Below are 16,825 nucleotides of genomic sequence, written 5' to 3'. Positions count from 1 at the left end.
TCATCTCGGAAAGAAAAACAAACGCATCACACCCTTTTGTGTCACCCTTTGGCCAGCAACATGATTGTCACATATATAATTAAAAGTGCTGATTGTTTGTGTGTGTGACGATTTTGGTGTCAAAAAAAAAAATGTATAACGTTTGTTGTCTCTGGAAAGCTGTGCAGAGCCCACTTTCATCTTTGTCTTTGCAGCACGAGACATGATCGTAGACACTTTTAATTAATCCCTTTCATCTTTACAAAGAGAATAAAAAGGCGTCTGGGAGGTATCGAACAACTAAGGCTCGATGCAAGAGTTACTCGTTTGGCGTTCAACGACACGAAATGTTCAGCACCGCCTTCCCAGCGCTTTTGCCAACTAATAATTATTTACACGCGCATTACTACAATAACCCTTTTTGTACAAAAAATGTTATATAACTGTTTGTGTACTCTTAAGATAAAAATCCTCTTTGTGGTAGTCATCTTAATATATCAATTAAAAAAAAATATGTAATAATTGAATAAAGAGAGAAGATAGTAGACAAATATTGTGTAGTTTTATTTTCCGCGCCTTCCCCCGAAATGTATTTGTATTAAAATTAATTAAAAACTTATTTTCATTAATAACAGAGTTATAAGCATAAAATTTATTGGATAACAAAATAAATAAAATAAAATACCTTATCAATAATTGAAATCAAACGTCTGGTGAGTGTCAAGCCACTCGAGGTCTCCCTTGCTATTTTCAGTCAGGGTGCTTTCGTAAAAGTCCATCTTGCCAACATCGTCTATCAATATCACAGTGTGCGTCCTAATTTGAAGACAGAAGTTAAAGATGTGTTTACAAAAATTTTCTTATCAGTTGAATACAATATAAATATAATTATCTATTTCAAAACAAACAAATTAGCTCCATTTCTCACCTCGTTCCGTACACCTTCTCAGGTACATTCACAAATATTGAGCTGTAGCTTTTTAAAAGTGGCTCCAGTTCACCCCTCATTGATAAAATCGGATCAGGCCAAAATCTATAAATAAAAGAGGGAATTTATTAAAAACAAAATTTAAAAGAAATCTTATACTTTGTGTCTGTCTTTGCGAAAGAAATAAGTTGCTCGATTAATTCTCTCTTGCATTCGGTGCTGTCGAGTTTGCCGATGACTTCTTTGAAGAGCTTCAGACCTTCTTTACATTTATTCATAGGTGTGGGCAAAGGAGAGTTACTGATGGACTCGGTCACCTCGTCCGTCTGCAAAAGGTCGATGGGCCCCATCGATCCTCCCGAGGGCAAGTGTGCCAGGTAATTTATCAGGACATCATTTGGTCTATAAATGAAATAAAAATATTAATTAAAACAATTTTAAAGAAAAGACAATCATACAAAATTTCAAATGTAACTAAGTGGAAAGGATTGTGCTGGTCCGCTTTTTCTGCAACTTTGGCTTCATATTCTCTGCCGCTGATTGAAGGGTCTTTAACAAAATCGGTCACTATGTTTCCTCTGCTGATTGCATTCGGGTTCAAGGTTTTGGTTGACAGGTTGAGCAGTGTAGCCAGACGCCCAGATTTTGAATTTACAGCCAGCCAGGTTCCTCCCTCAGCAGAAACTTGAAGGTCACGTCCTGAAATTTGTAATAGATTTAAAAAAAAAATCTTTAAAATTATTAAAAATAAAATAACCTCCAAAAATGTCAGGACATTCTGCCCAAAAGTGTGCGTGCTTTGTAGGTCTCTTAAGACTCTCGTCCCGGTTGGACACCAAAATCAGCCGGAATTTGCCCGGAGAGGCGATTTTCTTGGCGTGGAAGAAGAGGATGCACATTGTAGACTGTCAGCCGCGTCCTATCATTTTAGATTCCGTAAAAGCCCTGCAGAAATTATGACAAAAGCAGGTTGTGACATAATTTTACTTGAAAGTAAATAAAAGATTAAAATTAGCGCCGCCTCCAGCTGTCCGGCACTCTCGCGGTGGTGCTGCGAAACTTGAGAAATTATGCAACTCGCAATGTCAGAGTGCACCGCGGAACAGCATGACTGATATTCCTCAGGGGCTTTATCGATGCTATGGGCCGCCGTAAATGAGTCACACAGTTATTCATCGGTGTGGTTTTTAAAAATTCTCGCCTAGGGGAACTTTTGAAGCATTCCCGCACAATTATTCAACGATCGCGATATCGTCGCGATGCACTTTCTATTAAGATCTGACCAATCAGCGTCGAGGATTCCGTTCCATGCCCTTACACTCCCACTTTCCACCACAATTCCACATGGCACAAAAACACGCACGATTTGAAAGCTGCTGAATTGACGAGTTCAGAGATTTTTTAGTCAGATTTATGCTCTAATTACGCAGTCGGAGATCAACCATGAGTAAAAGCAGCAATGCCAGTTGTGCGACCAGTGGCAAAATGAGTCAGGTAAGTGGCGGCCTGAGGCTGGAAAATTAAATTCGGCTGATGAAACTTGGTATCAACTTATACCAGATGGGCCTGCACAACATTCCTTTCCTTGTTTTAACGCACTTTCCGATTTTTCCTAATTCGGCCCTTGTCTCGACAGGAGATTCGGCTGCAGGCTTTAAAATCCGAGCCCGAATTGGAAGGGCTGAACGGCTATTTGGCCAGCGCGAGTTACTTGAGCGGCGAGGTTCCCACCAAAATTGATCGGGTTGTGTTTGAGGCCCTGCAAAATCCTCCCAACCCTGACAAAGTCCACCTTTCAAGATGGTATAAGCACATAGCAAGTTTCAGTGCTGAGGCGCGGTCAGACTTCACGGGGGTCAACTGTGACCTGACCGGAATCTCCGTGGCTCTAGGAAAATTGGAGGTGAGACTTTTTCTAACACTTTATTTACTTTTGACAGATTTCTAATCTTGAGTGAATCGGCCGTTTGCGAAAAAAAATGTATTCACTCATCAGATGTGTCGCTCGGTCCAAGACCTTGCGACTCTGCTCTATTAAGGTATCCAGAGGGGTTCAAAAATAATTTAATATTTAAATTGCAAAATAAAATCTAATAAATTTTTGCTTCCAACAGCTTCCTAAAAGTGTTTGCTCAACTGAAGCTGCGCCAAAGAAAAAGGGAAAAGGAGAGGACAAGGTTAATTTGAAGACTGCAAAGGGCACCAGGGACTATGGTCCCCAGCAGATGGCCCTCAGGACTGACGTCCTTGAGAAGATTGTCAAATGCTTCCACAGACACGGAGCCGAAACCATCGACACACCAGTATTTGAATTGAAGGTTAATTAATGTTAACTCTCTTGCAAATAATTAAAATTTATTCTTACTTCAATCATTAAAATTACTTTAATGATTACAGGATGTTTTGACTGGCAAATACGGAGAGGACTCAAAACTGATTTACGACCTGGCCGATCAGGGTGGCGAAATTTTGTCGCTCCGCTACGACCTGACCGTCCCATTTGCCCGCTACGTTGCTATGAATAAAATTAGCACAATCAAGAGGTACCAGATTGCCAAAGTTTACAGACGAGATAACCCCGCCATGACAAGGGGCAGATACAGAGAATTTGTACAATGTGTAAGTTAAGTTTTTTGTACAAAATCTTAATCAAGAGTTATAAATTAACAATTTTTTTTTCAAATCATTCTTGTTATTTTTATTTTCTAAAAACTACAATTTAAGAATTTGGCTTATTGTAAAGCTAAAATTAAAATAAAAAATTAATTGTTAATTTTTTTAGGATTTTGACATTGCTGGTACGTACGACCCTATGTTGCCAGACATTGAGTGTGTCAAGGTTGTGTGTGAAATTCTTGAGGCCCTGGACCTGGGATCCTTTACTGTCAAAGTGAACCACCGAAGACTGCTGGACGGTCTTTTCGAAGCTTGTGGAGTCCCTGAGGAAAAGTTCAGGACTATTTGCTCGGCAGTTGATAAGCTTGACAAAGTATGTATTAAAATAGTCAGTTTTTATTGGAAATTTAAATTAATGTTTAAATCATCAGTGCACCTGGCAAGCAGTAAGAGAAGAAATGGTTGGAGAGAAGGGTCTTTCAAACGAAGCTGCTGACCTTATTGGACAGTATGTTAAGCTCAGTGGTGGCTTAGAACTGGTGGAGAAACTCCAAGGTGACAGCCGGCTGAAAAATTCCAAGGCGGCAGGAGAGGGTCTGGAAGCAATGAAGCTATTCCTGCACTACTGCAATCTGTATGAGCTGACTGACAAAGTAAAACTTGATCTGAGTTTGGCACGAGGGCTCGACTACTACACTGGAATCATTTACGAAGCCATTCTCCAAGGTTTAATTTCAATAAAATTATTATTTTGAAAAAAAAAATACAAACAATTTTTAACTCGGCAGAAAAAGCTGGTGAGGAGTCTGTTGGCAGTGTGGCGGGTGGAGGTCGCTACGATGAACTCGTTGGCATGTTTGACCCAAAAGGTCGCAAAGTGCCTTGTGTTGGAGTCAGCATTGGCGTGGAAAGAATTTTTTCTCTGTTGGAGGCGAAAAAGCGTGATCAAGGCATCAGGTCTTCACCAATTGACGTTTACGTCGCCTCTGCCCAGAAGGGGCTTTTGGAAGAGAGGATGAAGATTTGCACCATGCTATGGAAAGCAGGAATTAAGGTAGGAATTCAAAACTTTAATTTCTTATCTAATATTCTCAGTGCTCTTGGGATCTTTTAACTAAGAATTGAAAAATATTTTTTACATTTATATATAAAATATACAGCAATATTTATTGGTAAAAAATTCATTATAACTCAAGTATCTCAATAACTCATAATTGGACTTAAGTAAGGAACAAAATATAAAGTTGCCTATTTAAAGATATTTACAAAAGTAATCCTAAATAGTAAGATGGCATAAATTTGCATTTTGTAGTAAAGATAGTAAGTAAGGAACAGAATATAAACCACCTATTTTTAAAGATATTTCTATTTACACAAGTAATAGTGAAAATACGAAAAGAATATGAAGATGCTCTAAGTTTGAATTCGATGTACAAATTTTACAGTGTTACAGTGGCCGGCCTTGACAATTCTGATTTCTTTTTTAAGTCCATACATTCATCCAGATATTTTGTTATCACTTTGACTCGGTAAGAGGTGAAGTCTTCTGCTTGAGGCAGAGCATTGTCGACTTCCACGATGTCTTCTCGGAAGCACTCAATTAGAAGCTTGCTCTTGTAAACAGCCTCGCACAAGCTTTTCTCGAGCTCCCGATTCCCATTGATGACAGCGAGGGGGTCTGGTAGTTCGGATATTGTGTAAAATTTCAATTTCTTGATATCTTCAATCGTTGTGGGTTTTAGGTCTTTTGGTTTTGGGGCTGGTTCTTCATCATCGCTGTCTAAGTTAATAATCTCTGGCGCTTTAGATTGAGGTTTTAAAGATTGGTCTGCAGGTTTCTTACCATTTGAAGCAGCGTCTAATTTTTGGGGAGGCTGGCTGGAGAGCAAACTTTGCAGCTTTTCAACAACGTTTTCGTACTGAGTATCGTCGATGATCTCGGCAATTCTGCTGCTTTTGACGGATTCAGGCAGATCGAAAGGTTTAAGTTCCAAGTTGTCTGAGGTAGCTGGAGCTCTAGAACGAATTGAAAGAGGTTCACGGTGAGTCTCAGCCGAGGTGGCATCTTGTGAAGGCAAAGAACTGCGAGTTGGAGGTTCTGGAGGTTTCTCTTGAGAGAGGTACTGATGGTGCTCCTCTTCGTGGTCGGATTCTCCGAACTCCGGAGCTGGAGCTGGTTCAGCGACTTCAGATTCCTCCTCGGCCTCGGAAGCATTCTCTTCCTCTTCAAAATCAGTTTCCTCGCCCTCTTCAAACTCAGTTTCCTCCCCATCCTCCTCAAAACTCTCCTCCTTCTCACTTTCTTCATTGTCAGACTCACCATTCTCATGTTCTAAGAAAAAAAAGTATTAGTTTAACTGTTTGCAAAACTAAAGGATATAAGCAATTTTAATGATGTAGGTACTTAAGGAACAACCAACCTGCTCGATTTTCCTGCCTCTGCATCCGTCTCTTTCTAAGCATCTCCAAAGCCTGCTGATTCCGCACCTTTTCAGGGCTGGGTGGAATCGTCCTCCTCTCTCTGATCTTTTTGGCTTCCTTTTCTTTTTCCTTCTCCTCCAGCTCTTTCTGTTTTTTCCTCTCTCTGTCTTTCAGCTCCTGCTTTTCTTTATCCCTCAGCTTTTTCTTCAGCTCTTCCTTTTCTTTTTCAAGCTGGCGGATCTTCTTGTCCTTCTCATTTTCCTTTTGTTTTTCCTCTTGCTTCTTCTTCTTCTCGCTGTCATCCTTCGTCTTCCTCCTCTTTGCTTTGCCATCAGCTGAATGACTTGAGTGGCGCCTCTTCTTTGCATTTTTGGAAGAGGATTTGCCGCGGCTGCCAGATCGAGAACGGGCCGGGACCTGGTGTGTGTCCTCGTCACCCTCGAATACGAACGGGGCCTGGTCCTCGGTAGACTTGCGGCGCGCCTGAGCTACCATGTTGATGTCTTTGACCTGGTTGCTGTAAGCATTCATGACCTTGCTGACGTTTTTGAGGTTTTTGCTGGCGTCGTACGGACGAGTGCCAAAGAGTTCTTGTTTCTTCTTTTTCTCATTTTGGCGTCTGTACTTTTCTTGCAAGGCAAGGACGCGCTCCTCAGGGTACTCCCTTTGCTGCTGCACAGCCGTGACGTGGCTGGCTTGCTCCATCATCTTTTTAGCCTGGAGTGTCTTGCGCGTCTCTTGCCGACAGTAGCCGGCCTTTTTCTTGGGGTCGGCTATCACAACGGGCTGCTCGTTGTGTTTCCCACTCGGCATCAGGAACATCTCTGTGTCCTCCTGAAGCCGCTTCCTCACTGAGCTCATTCTGATGTTGAACTGCAAAAAAAATTGAACAATATTAATTTTTTTGTTAATTAATGGACAGAGTGAAACAAACAATAATAATTTGATTTGTATAATATTTTAATTCAGTTAAAGTGATACGGACCCTCCCTTTCCCTCTTTTGAAGTTTAACTTTGTTGAAATACTTTTGACGGTTCTTAATTCCAATTAATTATAATCAATACCTCAAAATATTGTTTAAAAAAAAAATAATTTTAACCGAGTATTTTAGTTGTAATTAATAAAAAGGTTTATTACAAATTTTAAATATGTTTTAGGAAATTAAATTTCATAGGTCTTTCAAACAAATCAGATATGTATAAATTTAAGACGGTTATCAATGTTATAGAAAAAAGAAAGAAATATTAAATGGAAATCTTTTTTCAAGGTTCTCTTTCAAGGCTCTTTTTCCTAGATCTTTAAAAGTTTGATCCGTCCAAAGAAATTCTGTTTCCTTTAAACTGAATAATTACAACCACAACATTTGAGCTCGTCTTATTGTTTAATAATTTTGATAGCAATGCAATATTTCTATTGAGTGTGTCGAATATAATGTGACGAAATTCTGAAGGTCGAGTTCTGGAAACTTCTGCGACCCAATTATTCAGTGCGCACCATTATGTGAAAATCGAAGCTGGAATTTGCGTTCCATTTACAAGCAGAAGCAAAAAATTGCGCATTCATTGCAAATTAGGCATAAAAAATTATCCTTCCAACGAATTAATTTAGTTTTTTAAAGAATTTTAGCATAATATTTTGGGTTAGCAACAGCAGGCATGTTAGGCATAGCGGAATTCAAAACCGAAGATTTTACCTCAAATTTGGGCTGCTCTTAGCAAATTTATGGGTCCAGAGGGTAACTCTAATTGCATGGATTATGAGTAGCGAGTTTTATTGGTCTATATTTGAATTATTTGACCAATTTTTCATGAAAATTTGGCCCTTGGTAGTGAGGGCGTCATGTACGAAAGCGCATGGAATTAGAAAGTGGCTAGGCACTAGGCAGGCAAACATGGCTGCCTCGAATGCCTTTTAATGGCTTGAAGAATCAAAGATACCAACAAAAAAATGACAAAAATGCAGTGATGCCAACAACTAGGCGCTAGCAATTGATGGAGCGACCGCTAGATGGCACAAACATGGAACATTCTAGGTTCTGTGGAAAAATATGAACCTCATTTATTCATTTATAATAGACAAATGCCAACTAAACTGCCCAACTTGTGCCCAACTATAATGCGCTCTCCCTCTTTTATTCCATTTATTTATAAAGAAAGATTTTAAGGCTAAATATAACTGTAATTTTTAAGTAATAACTAAATTTAATTTTCATCTCATTTATATTTATTTTATTTTGACGATCAGGGTGTTTAATTCGACTGATAAGAATCTGGTTTGAATTAAAATTTGGTTCTCCTTTGATGAGTTATTTTTCTAATTTTTGTTATTTAAAAAAAAAAAATTGGTTTTCCACGAAACAATAATGCATCAGTGATATTTTAAATATCCATTCAAGCATAATAATAGTAATAATGAAAGTCTCTTTGTACGTTCTATGATTCATCTTTTTTGCCTTGCTCAACGCTCAACAGTTCTATTCTGGGTGCTGTTTATGGACAATTTCGTGGTGCCATGAACGGATCTGGTGTTAACAATAAATTTTTCCATCATTTGGCGGAGCGGAACGGAGAATTGATAAATTATTTAAATGGAAATTCGTCCTGCCGTGCCTTCCGCGGATAAATATTTTATTGTTCTCTTTCCAGTCCCTTCCTCACTGGACTCTAAGAAAACTTCACATTTCTCATCTCCAACATTTCAAATTCAGCTTATCACTGTGTCTTTTGTTATTATATTTACCAAGCTCTATCTGCTGCTGTAAATCGCTGTGCAGTCACCAAATTTGTCACTTGTGCTTGGGTACTTCTTAGCTGGGAATAACTTAGGAACCTGGCACCTTCTTAACTATTTGTTGAGGTTGGCTCAGGGGGTGATTTATAGACTCCAGCTTGCAGGATTTCGTCACGGTTCAGAAACTTACTTAAACCTCTTTATTTGCGTATGGCCACCTATAATCTAATATTTACACATAAGGTAATTCAGTATTTTTTGAAGAAATTAAATTAATTGTCAAATTAAAATGATTGAAATTTGACTTTTTATTTGCCAAAAATGATGCTTATTCAGAAAGTGTGGGTTCGGAAGGTTCTCTTGGGCGGCACTGATAATAAAATTAAAAAAACTCAACCCTCTGAAATTAACACACATAAAATTAAAAAATTAACATAATTTTAATTAATATTATCAAAATACGCAAAAATTGCGAGAAAAACTGTTAAATTTAAAAAAAAATATATTACATGACCTCAAAACCTGTTCTCAATAAATTTTTAATATTGACGAATTCTCAAACAATAAAAATTTCTGGCCTATTCTGATTGTGAAAAGATAAATATTTTTTAACAAAACTAAAATAATTAAAAATTATAACAATTTGTTTTAGACGGAGCAGTCTTACCGCGCAAACCCAAAACTGCTACCACAATTGCAGCACTGCGAGCAAAACAAAATTCCACTGGCCGTTTTGCTGGGCGAGAGCGAATTGGAGCGAGGCGTCGTCAAAGTTCGGATCGTCGAGACGAGAGAAGAAACGGAAGTGCCGCGCGACCAACTGTCCTCTGTGCTTTTGGAGAAACTTGCCAAACTGAACTGATTCCGTCAAACCTCTCCTTTTATACATCCAGCCAGCATAATTAGTTTTTTGAATAATAACAATTATTTCTGCTTACGCAACAATAAACAAAACAATAGATGTTTTGCAATCACTCGAACTTTATTTGTCAGACACATTTTTTGCTCACTTGCATATATTCTGTTGAATACTTTTTTGTTTGTAATTAATAATTCTTGCACTCACAGTTCACATCAGACTCACTTCCGAACTAACAGCTAATGACAGCATCTTGCGTTTTGTACCAAGAAAACCTTTCTTTTCGTCTTATCTGTCTAAAGAGGGCACGCTGAGATTTGTACGTTGGTTGCAATCAGAAATTGTTCCATGCTCACGGCGTTTTTTCAGCCGGCAGCTCTTTTTCTTTCCACCTGGACGAGCGTCGGGCTGGTGCTGGCGTTGCCTGTCGTCCGGTTTCGACATAAATGTTGGCCCTTCTGCACTGTTTTTGTTCTGAAACATAAATTGAAACCAAAATCAACATGAATTTATCCTTGAAATGTCAACTGACACAATGATAAATTATTCATTGATATAATTTTTTGTTCTGATTTACAATTTTAAATTTGTTCCCCAAACATGGTCTCGAGCTCATAATTCAATAATCAGACCATATCAATTTTTTAATCTGAAAACCTCCAGTAAAATGGCTCAGGAAAAATAAATTTTTCAGCCAGCAGAGTGCAAAAAAGTACGCACACGTGTAGGGAATTACGATTCGATTGGGCAGAATATTTTTGGCGGACGTGGTAATTCTCTCTCATTAGCCGGTCTGCATACCTTATAAGTACCAGAATATATCCTGTACCGATCGCTTATTGCTACGTGGGATTCTTGAGACCTAAAGCAGCTATTTTAATGTCATGCGCTTCAGCATCAACACAGTCAAAAGTAAACTAATTAAGAAAAGTAATTTCTTGACTTGAGGTATAAATTTGCAATTAAGTGTCGTATTTTAATTGGGCCACCAGCACTAGGATGATTTTCATTTTTCGTTATTTCCTAATTAGAACTACTGCAGGCATTGGAGACTTTTTATGCAAACGGACGGTTTTATAGTTGATCAAATATTTGTATTGACAGACTTTACTCCACGATCTTAAACCTCTGAAAGATCTCTTATGTGAATAATCTGGTTCCAAGTAGTTTCAAGCAAGTGATGGAAATAAAAGTTTTTGGAGTTAAATAATATTTTCCTAGTTTGAATGTACATTTTCCAAGTTTATATTCATGATTCAGAAAAATTACTAATCTTATTTTTTAATAACTAAAAAAAAAATGGGTTTTTTTTCAATTCTCTATACAATAATATTAATTGTACTTTATTCTTTAAAGAGAAATTAATTGTGCAAATATAGCAGAAATACAGTTTATTAATCGTTTTTGTTATGTACCAAAATTTTTGAAAGAATAAATTAAACCATCTATGTTAAACTTGAAATTAACGCAAGGACAAAAATTCTCTCAAGACATCATCATGAGATTACCTTGCATTGTTGAAATGTCCCCTATCTTGATGTTTTCTTAAGAATAATTATGCTATTCTACATATTTGTAGAAGAGTACACTAAATTTAAGCTATGTGAATTTTCTACAAAAAAAAATGTTCCAAGGCTAGCTTTTCATCTTGAGATAAAATATTACACGCGTTTTTGTCCAGAAGGCCAATTTCTATGCAAATTTTCAGCGGAAGAACTTGAAGAACGTCTCTTTTTTCTTTTGTGCGAATATGAGTTTCTTGCGGTGCTGGAATATAAAAATGATGGCAAGAATTGCGAAGTGCGGAGGTAATCGCTGATGGCACCCATTACGCTTCACTTTCATCCCGTATTAGTCGCATGCCCGTCAGTCAGCCCAAAATGGACCCTTGGGACAGCGTTTAAGGCAGTGGCGAAATTATCAATTCCGATCCCGTGGGCACGACGAAGAAAATTATGCTGCGCGCCCCACTATGTATTTATATGCGACGATAATATGAATGTGTAGAAACGAATAAAGCTGCACACTCCCAATTTTATCTTTATTTCCATCGCGAATACATAAACAATAATCCGTCCGTCGGCGAACACCGAAATCTCATTATTTCGCAGACGGGTGCATTGTTTTACTGCGCTAGGGTGTTTTCCCCGCGCCGAACACACATAAAAGGCTTCTGGATTACATGCGCCAGACCATTATAATTCGCTTTATATCTTCTTTTGGCGCGTGCATTGTGTTATTTCGGTGGCGTCAGCGAAAAAAAAAGACAATAATAATTGCACAAGGGGGCCGTCTCTCGTTTAATGGAATTTTTTTGGTGTCGTTGACTCCAGCTTGCATGCAAAGAGCAAAAAGTTTGAGTCACGCGTGTGCAAGTACACAACGATAATTGCTATGCATTGCATAGCATAAACATTTTTTACACTCTTAAGTGCCGACAATGAGAGGATGATTGTCTCGGTTATACAATTGCCGAGTAGCGCCATAAAAGCAGAGCAATAATTTCATGCCGAGTGGCCTGAGTGAGAGAGCGAAGTGGAGTTAAATTAATGACGTGCTTATTCACAAGCATAGACAGAGGCAGCTGATTTTAGTGGAGATTTTGACTTGGATTATATAAGGAGAAGCAAAATATAATCGAATAGAAAAAAGGGGATTACTGTTGATTAATTTTCTTGTATATTATCAATTAACACTTTCATAGCTTGCTTTTTGAGGAATAAAAAAAATAATGATATAAAAATAAATGTGTGAATCTGCTGATCTTTGGAAAGCAAAGCGCACCGAAAAAGTGGAAAATACCAAAAAAAAGTATGTTTTTCATTATGCTTTGAGACGTTGTGAAGCGCTCCAGCTACCTAATTTTATATTAATCCCTCAAGTAGCAGGTACCACAAAGCTTATAGCGAGCAATAAGAAAGTAATATTGTTAGAGCAGCTGACCAAAGAAATTTTTGAATGAAAAATAGCCAGCGGACGGGTTGCATATTTTCTCGATGCTTATACATACTAGATTTCTAAACCCTTGAATAACAAGACTAGTTGCGTGTTCGCTATTTTTTCTTTTATTTTTAAAAATACTTTTTTAACGCAAAAGCAATGAAACGGCATTCATTTTTCATGAAAATGTGCCACTATTTGGGGAAACGAATGAATTTGATCTTTATAGTTTAATGAAATTTCCTAGAGCGTTTTTAGTTTTTATGGAACGAGTTATCAAATAAGATAATATTACAAATGATTTATTAAATTTTCTTTTCTTTTCTTTGGCAATAGCTATTTATTTTGACACATTTCATATCAAAACATAATTAATTTTGTTAATTTTTATAATTAAAATTTATATAACTTAAAATAATCTATAATTTTATTGTTTTGATTTAATATAATTTAGATTTTAGATATATTGTGAATTCTTAATATAAGAATTTAATATAATAATTGAAGTTGTTATAGTTAGTGAATGAATTAAATTAGAATTGACTTCTTCAAACTGGCTTGGAATGATCGAGCTTCTAATTTTTTACTTGCTTTCTCAATACTAATAAAAAAATTATAATAAATAATAACCATTACCAAAGAAAAAAAATGGAACTCCGTAAAGGAAAAATTGTACAAAATTGTGAAGGATAGAAGGATTAAAGGAAATTATGCAGGCATCTAGAGTTTTATCGTCTATCATACTAGGCTTATGCTGGAAGCTGGAAATGAAAAAAGAATAGTTGCTCAGGTATACTGTGAGTGAATCTTTTAACTCTAAAAGGTTTGCAGCGGCTGCAGACTAAGAAAGAATTCCTGGGTCGTAAACCGAAAGTGAGGACACGAAAATCAGTTTTTATTTTGCAATTCTTTTACACAAAAACGGCGTAAGGCAATGTATCCTATGCGTCATTAAAACAGTGCGTTGAGCCATAAAATTGAGCAAAATTTATATCTACTTCTATGATCATAAAATCCTAGAGCGAGTGTTACCGCTTTAGAGTCTAACCAAGCAAAATTTTATGTTGCAATCAAAATAAGGAAAATAATCGTGCTTAAATTCAACCCTTTAGAGAGTGCTGTGGACGTGTGGACGTTTTTTTTTTTTAATTTTTATGTTTCAATAAATTAGCTTCACTATTCCATTATATTTTAAAATAGTTATAGTTACTTTAATTTTCTTCTCACTATTTTCAAACAAAGCATCCGGATATATTTATTAAAAAAAATTCCTCTTCTGTAAACTTTAATATTAAAAAAAACATCGTGCAAGAATATTATTTAAAAGTTAATAAGGGAAATTCAAATTTTAGTCAAAATGTACAGGACTTTCCATACAGACTTTACATTAGCCAATTATCGCAAGTAGCCTGAAAATAACTGCAACTCATTTTTAAACAGAAATTGACGTAGGCATGTAATATTTAATCTTAAAATTTACACGTCTCCTTTTGCACAATACCTAGATTTCGTTTCAAGAGTTTTAAAACAATTAATAAGCATTTTGTAATTTTCAATTTTGAATTTAATATAAAAATCTTTAAAATTTTAATGATTCCTATTTTTGACCGCTAAAAGTTATTTGAATTTTTTTTAATTCATTTTGAAAAAACCATATTAATTAAGAATTTTCTCAAAACTGTTAATTCTCTCTAAATATAAGATTGGATCAAATATTTCATTATTTAAATTATCTTCATTTCTATTTAAATTTTATAAATTTTGGCCGTTATTGATTTTACAAATCAAATTCGTTTACGCTAAATTTTATTGAACTAATATCAGCAATTCTAACTGCTTTACTTCGAGGCTAATTCAAAATGCCAAAATGTGTGCTGCCCACAAATGTAACCTTAGTAATTAGAAACCATGGGCGGGTCATCTTGGACTAGTAAAAAAATAAATAACAACAGCCCCGAGCCGTTATTCAAATCGGATAACATGAAATAAAACAGGTGTCCGCGCGAAAGGAAAACGATCAAAGCTTGTGCGTGCTGGAGTTTTTCAGCAAAGAGAGGCCACTAAACTCTGATCTGATAAACATAGAAGTGACGTGTCTGGCCGGGGCAGACTCACAAAGAGTAACAAATCTTCTCGCTCGAACCGAATGCAGAGACAATTCAAAGTCTTTTCACGACCCGAATGTCTGATTGTCTTGCAAGCGAAAAAAATCATTCGGTTCAGAAAAAAAGCAGTAGATGTAAACTTACCGAGAAGTTTCTCCAAGTACAAGCACTGATTCGAATTGTACAAGCCCTTGGGCGACGAGGACGCGCTGAACGTCTGCAGTTCCGCATCCTCGCTTCGTGATACTGGGAATAGGCTCAGCCTCGCCGCGTCCAGGTCTGAAATGCAGACAGGGTTTATTTTAATTTGGTTTTTTTCTGAAGTACTTATCAACATTAATAAGATAAAATTGAATTTTAATGCGGAATTCATTTTGGTATTGATGTTTTATAAATTATAATTTCAATAAAAAAAATAAGATGCTTACATAATTATTTCTAAAAACGATTCTCATTAACAGAGACACAGGTTAATTATTAAAATAATTTTTTTTAATATAATTATATTTTTTCCAAACTAATTTAAAATTTAAAAAGCTGAAATACAGAATATCAATTGGATTAATTGAAATAAAATGCTTTTAAAATTAAAAAGAATGTATTATTATAAGTGGAAGATAACAAAAATTAAATTAAACTTTCAATTTAGCAGAAAAATTTATTATTATTTATTCTTCTCGGTCAATACATAAAAAAAATTTTATGATAAAAGATGTTATTAAAAGTAAAATGAAATTTTTGATATTTAAAATTTGCTTTCTTAAAAAAAAAACGATGATGTAATTTACATGAAAAGAAAATAATTGAAAATTGTAATTTGATCCTTGAAATTAGTGCTCCCGCAGGCACTACTGCATAAGCCAGAGGTATACATATAATTTTATTCCAGACAATTCACAGAGTTGAGAATTAAATTATGGTAATCTTCGTTTCTCTTCATATTGTATTTTAATTTCAGCACGCGATCATGAAAAATAAATCCCTTTCTGTCGGCAGCATTTCACTTTGTGGCACTTTTAATGAAGTGGTTGCTCTGGTTTTGCCTTTTAATGTCTTCATTTTTAATCTCTCTGATATTGTGGCCGCTACTTAAAAACGATCTTGCTTAATGCAAATCGCCTCTCTTCCAAGGACTTCGGCGCATTTTAATCAGACAGTTGCACATTTCAAAATGCACGCGTCGATGCAAAAAGTGACCGTAAAGAGTCAATTTGAGACGCTCGAATTGAAAACAGGCGTGAACCACGTCGGCCTTTACGGCTCGGACAAAATTTATGAGTCTGCCTGCTGTCGAGTGAAAATTTAGCGCTGCAAGATTTATGCTTCCGACGAAAGCGAAATCCCGAACTTCGTTTTGAATTAAATTTCGATTTGATTTCTGAATAATAATATTTTTCCAGAACACGCTCTCCGCCGATAGTCATAAATAAGACGAATGCTAATTAAAGCCGTCGTCGGGGCGGGAAAAAGAAAATTAAATATGCAAATTATTGCCACCTCTAAAAGGGGCAAAATGAAAACGACCTTAAGATTCACTTCTTTGTACGCTGGGTGGAAATTCGCCTAATTGGGAAGCGCGTGGGGCGTCTCTGCGTCATACTCTCGATCTACGTGAAAATGTGCAAATCAGCCAAGGCGGCCCATAAAACCGAGGGAGTCGTTAATTCAGGATTAATGGCTGGAAATTGCTATCTTTTGGCATTACTTTGTTGCAGAATGTAGGTCGTAAATTGATTATAAACCTGAGATAGAGAGATATGTTTACGATCTAGAAAAAGTCTCTCCTAGTTTCTATGAATAACAAGTGGCAACCTCAAGGTACAATTTAATTGATTTTGTTGTATAAATATTCATAACAAACAATTCTGGACCACAAAATAGATTTTTTTGGCATGGGTTCGCGAATAAGCTAAACTAAAATTTAAACAACATTTTTATAAAAATGTACTAGAAAGCAAAATGAGAATTTAAAAAAAAAACTTTATATTCTGGTTTCTTTGCATTAAAAAACGTTTAGAATTATAATCTAGAGAGATATCAGAATTGAAAGTCAACCATAAGTTGAAGTACTAAATTTAGTAAAAAGTTTAAATATTCCAGTAAAATTGGCACAAAAAAGCAGTCAAATTTGTAACTAAAATCATAAGTTTTCAAATTGAAAAAGAATAATATTTTGCTAAGCCTTAAATTGATTATTTTTTATTATTTATCTCTCATTGATTTGTTCGAGTTCAGCTTTCAGCAGC

At 36.2% G+C, this 16,825-nt stretch overlaps 4 protein-coding genes across 6 annotated transcripts in view; 1 reads left to right on the top strand and 3 right to left on the bottom strand.

Annotated features, from left to right (window-relative positions):
• Positions 1–523: 523 nt before the first annotated feature.
• On the bottom strand, positions 524–2,127 carry LOC132205128 (transport and Golgi organization protein 2). Its single transcript, XM_059634008.1, has 5 exons — positions 1,665–2,127; positions 1,366–1,606; positions 1,067–1,309; positions 908–1,012; positions 524–795 (listed from the first exon to the last, which is right to left on the bottom strand). Exons 1-5 carry the CDS (start codon positions 1,804–1,806, stop codon positions 669–671), a joined length of 858 nt encoding a protein of 285 aa, XP_059489991.1. The 5' UTR covers positions 1,807–2,127; the 3' UTR covers positions 524–668.
• On the top strand, positions 2,028–9,646 carry LOC132205126 (histidine--tRNA ligase, cytoplasmic). The gene is made up of 8 exons (XM_059634006.1): positions 2,028–2,401; positions 2,544–2,810; positions 3,022–3,225; positions 3,305–3,526; positions 3,690–3,896; positions 3,955–4,249; positions 4,312–4,577; positions 9,328–9,646. The coding sequence occupies exons 1-8, from the start codon at positions 2,351–2,353 to the stop codon at positions 9,535–9,537; spliced, it is 1,722 nt and encodes a 573-aa protein (XP_059489989.1). The 5' UTR covers positions 2,028–2,350; the 3' UTR covers positions 9,538–9,646.
• Positions 4,672–8,829, bottom strand: LOC132205124 (zinc finger CCCH domain-containing protein 13-like). Of its 3 annotated transcripts, XM_059634005.1 has the most exons (4): positions 7,639–7,853; positions 5,944–6,817; positions 5,367–5,855; positions 4,672–5,303 (listed from the first exon to the last, which is right to left on the bottom strand). In XM_059634005.1, the coding sequence occupies exons 2-4, from the start codon at positions 6,803–6,805 to the stop codon at positions 4,963–4,965; spliced, it is 1,692 nt and encodes a 563-aa protein (XP_059489988.1). In that variant the 5' UTR covers positions 6,806–6,817; positions 7,639–7,853; the 3' UTR covers positions 4,672–4,962. The 3 variants fall into 3 exon arrangements, with proteins under 3 accessions (XP_059489988.1, XP_059489986.1, XP_059489987.1); XM_059634003.1 differs by having other exon boundaries at positions 4,674–5,855; positions 7,639–7,852; XM_059634004.1 differs by lacking the exon at positions 7,639–7,853 and adding an exon at positions 8,685–8,829 and having other exon boundaries at positions 4,751–5,855.
• Positions 9,646–16,825, bottom strand: part of LOC132205127 (uncharacterized) — a 50,936-nt gene continuing 43,756 nt past the window's right edge. Inside the window, exons 3-4 of the mRNA XM_059634007.1 lie at positions 14,724–14,858; positions 9,646–10,008 (exon numbers count right to left, since the gene is read on the bottom strand). Of these exons, the coding sequence (XP_059489990.1) occupies positions 9,887–10,008; positions 14,724–14,858 (257 nt within the window). The 3' untranslated portion in view covers positions 9,646–9,886. The remainder of the gene's footprint in view (positions 10,009–14,723; positions 14,859–16,825) is intronic.

This window comes from Neocloeon triangulifer, unplaced genomic scaffold (genome assembly GCF_031216515.1).
Source record: "Neocloeon triangulifer isolate White Clay Creek 2 clone unplaced genomic scaffold, ASM3121651v1 ptg000002l, whole genome shotgun sequence".
Taxonomy (NCBI): Eukaryota; Metazoa; Arthropoda; class Insecta; order Ephemeroptera; family Baetidae; genus Neocloeon; species Neocloeon triangulifer.
This window is presented reverse-complemented; position numbering and strand designations above follow the sequence as displayed.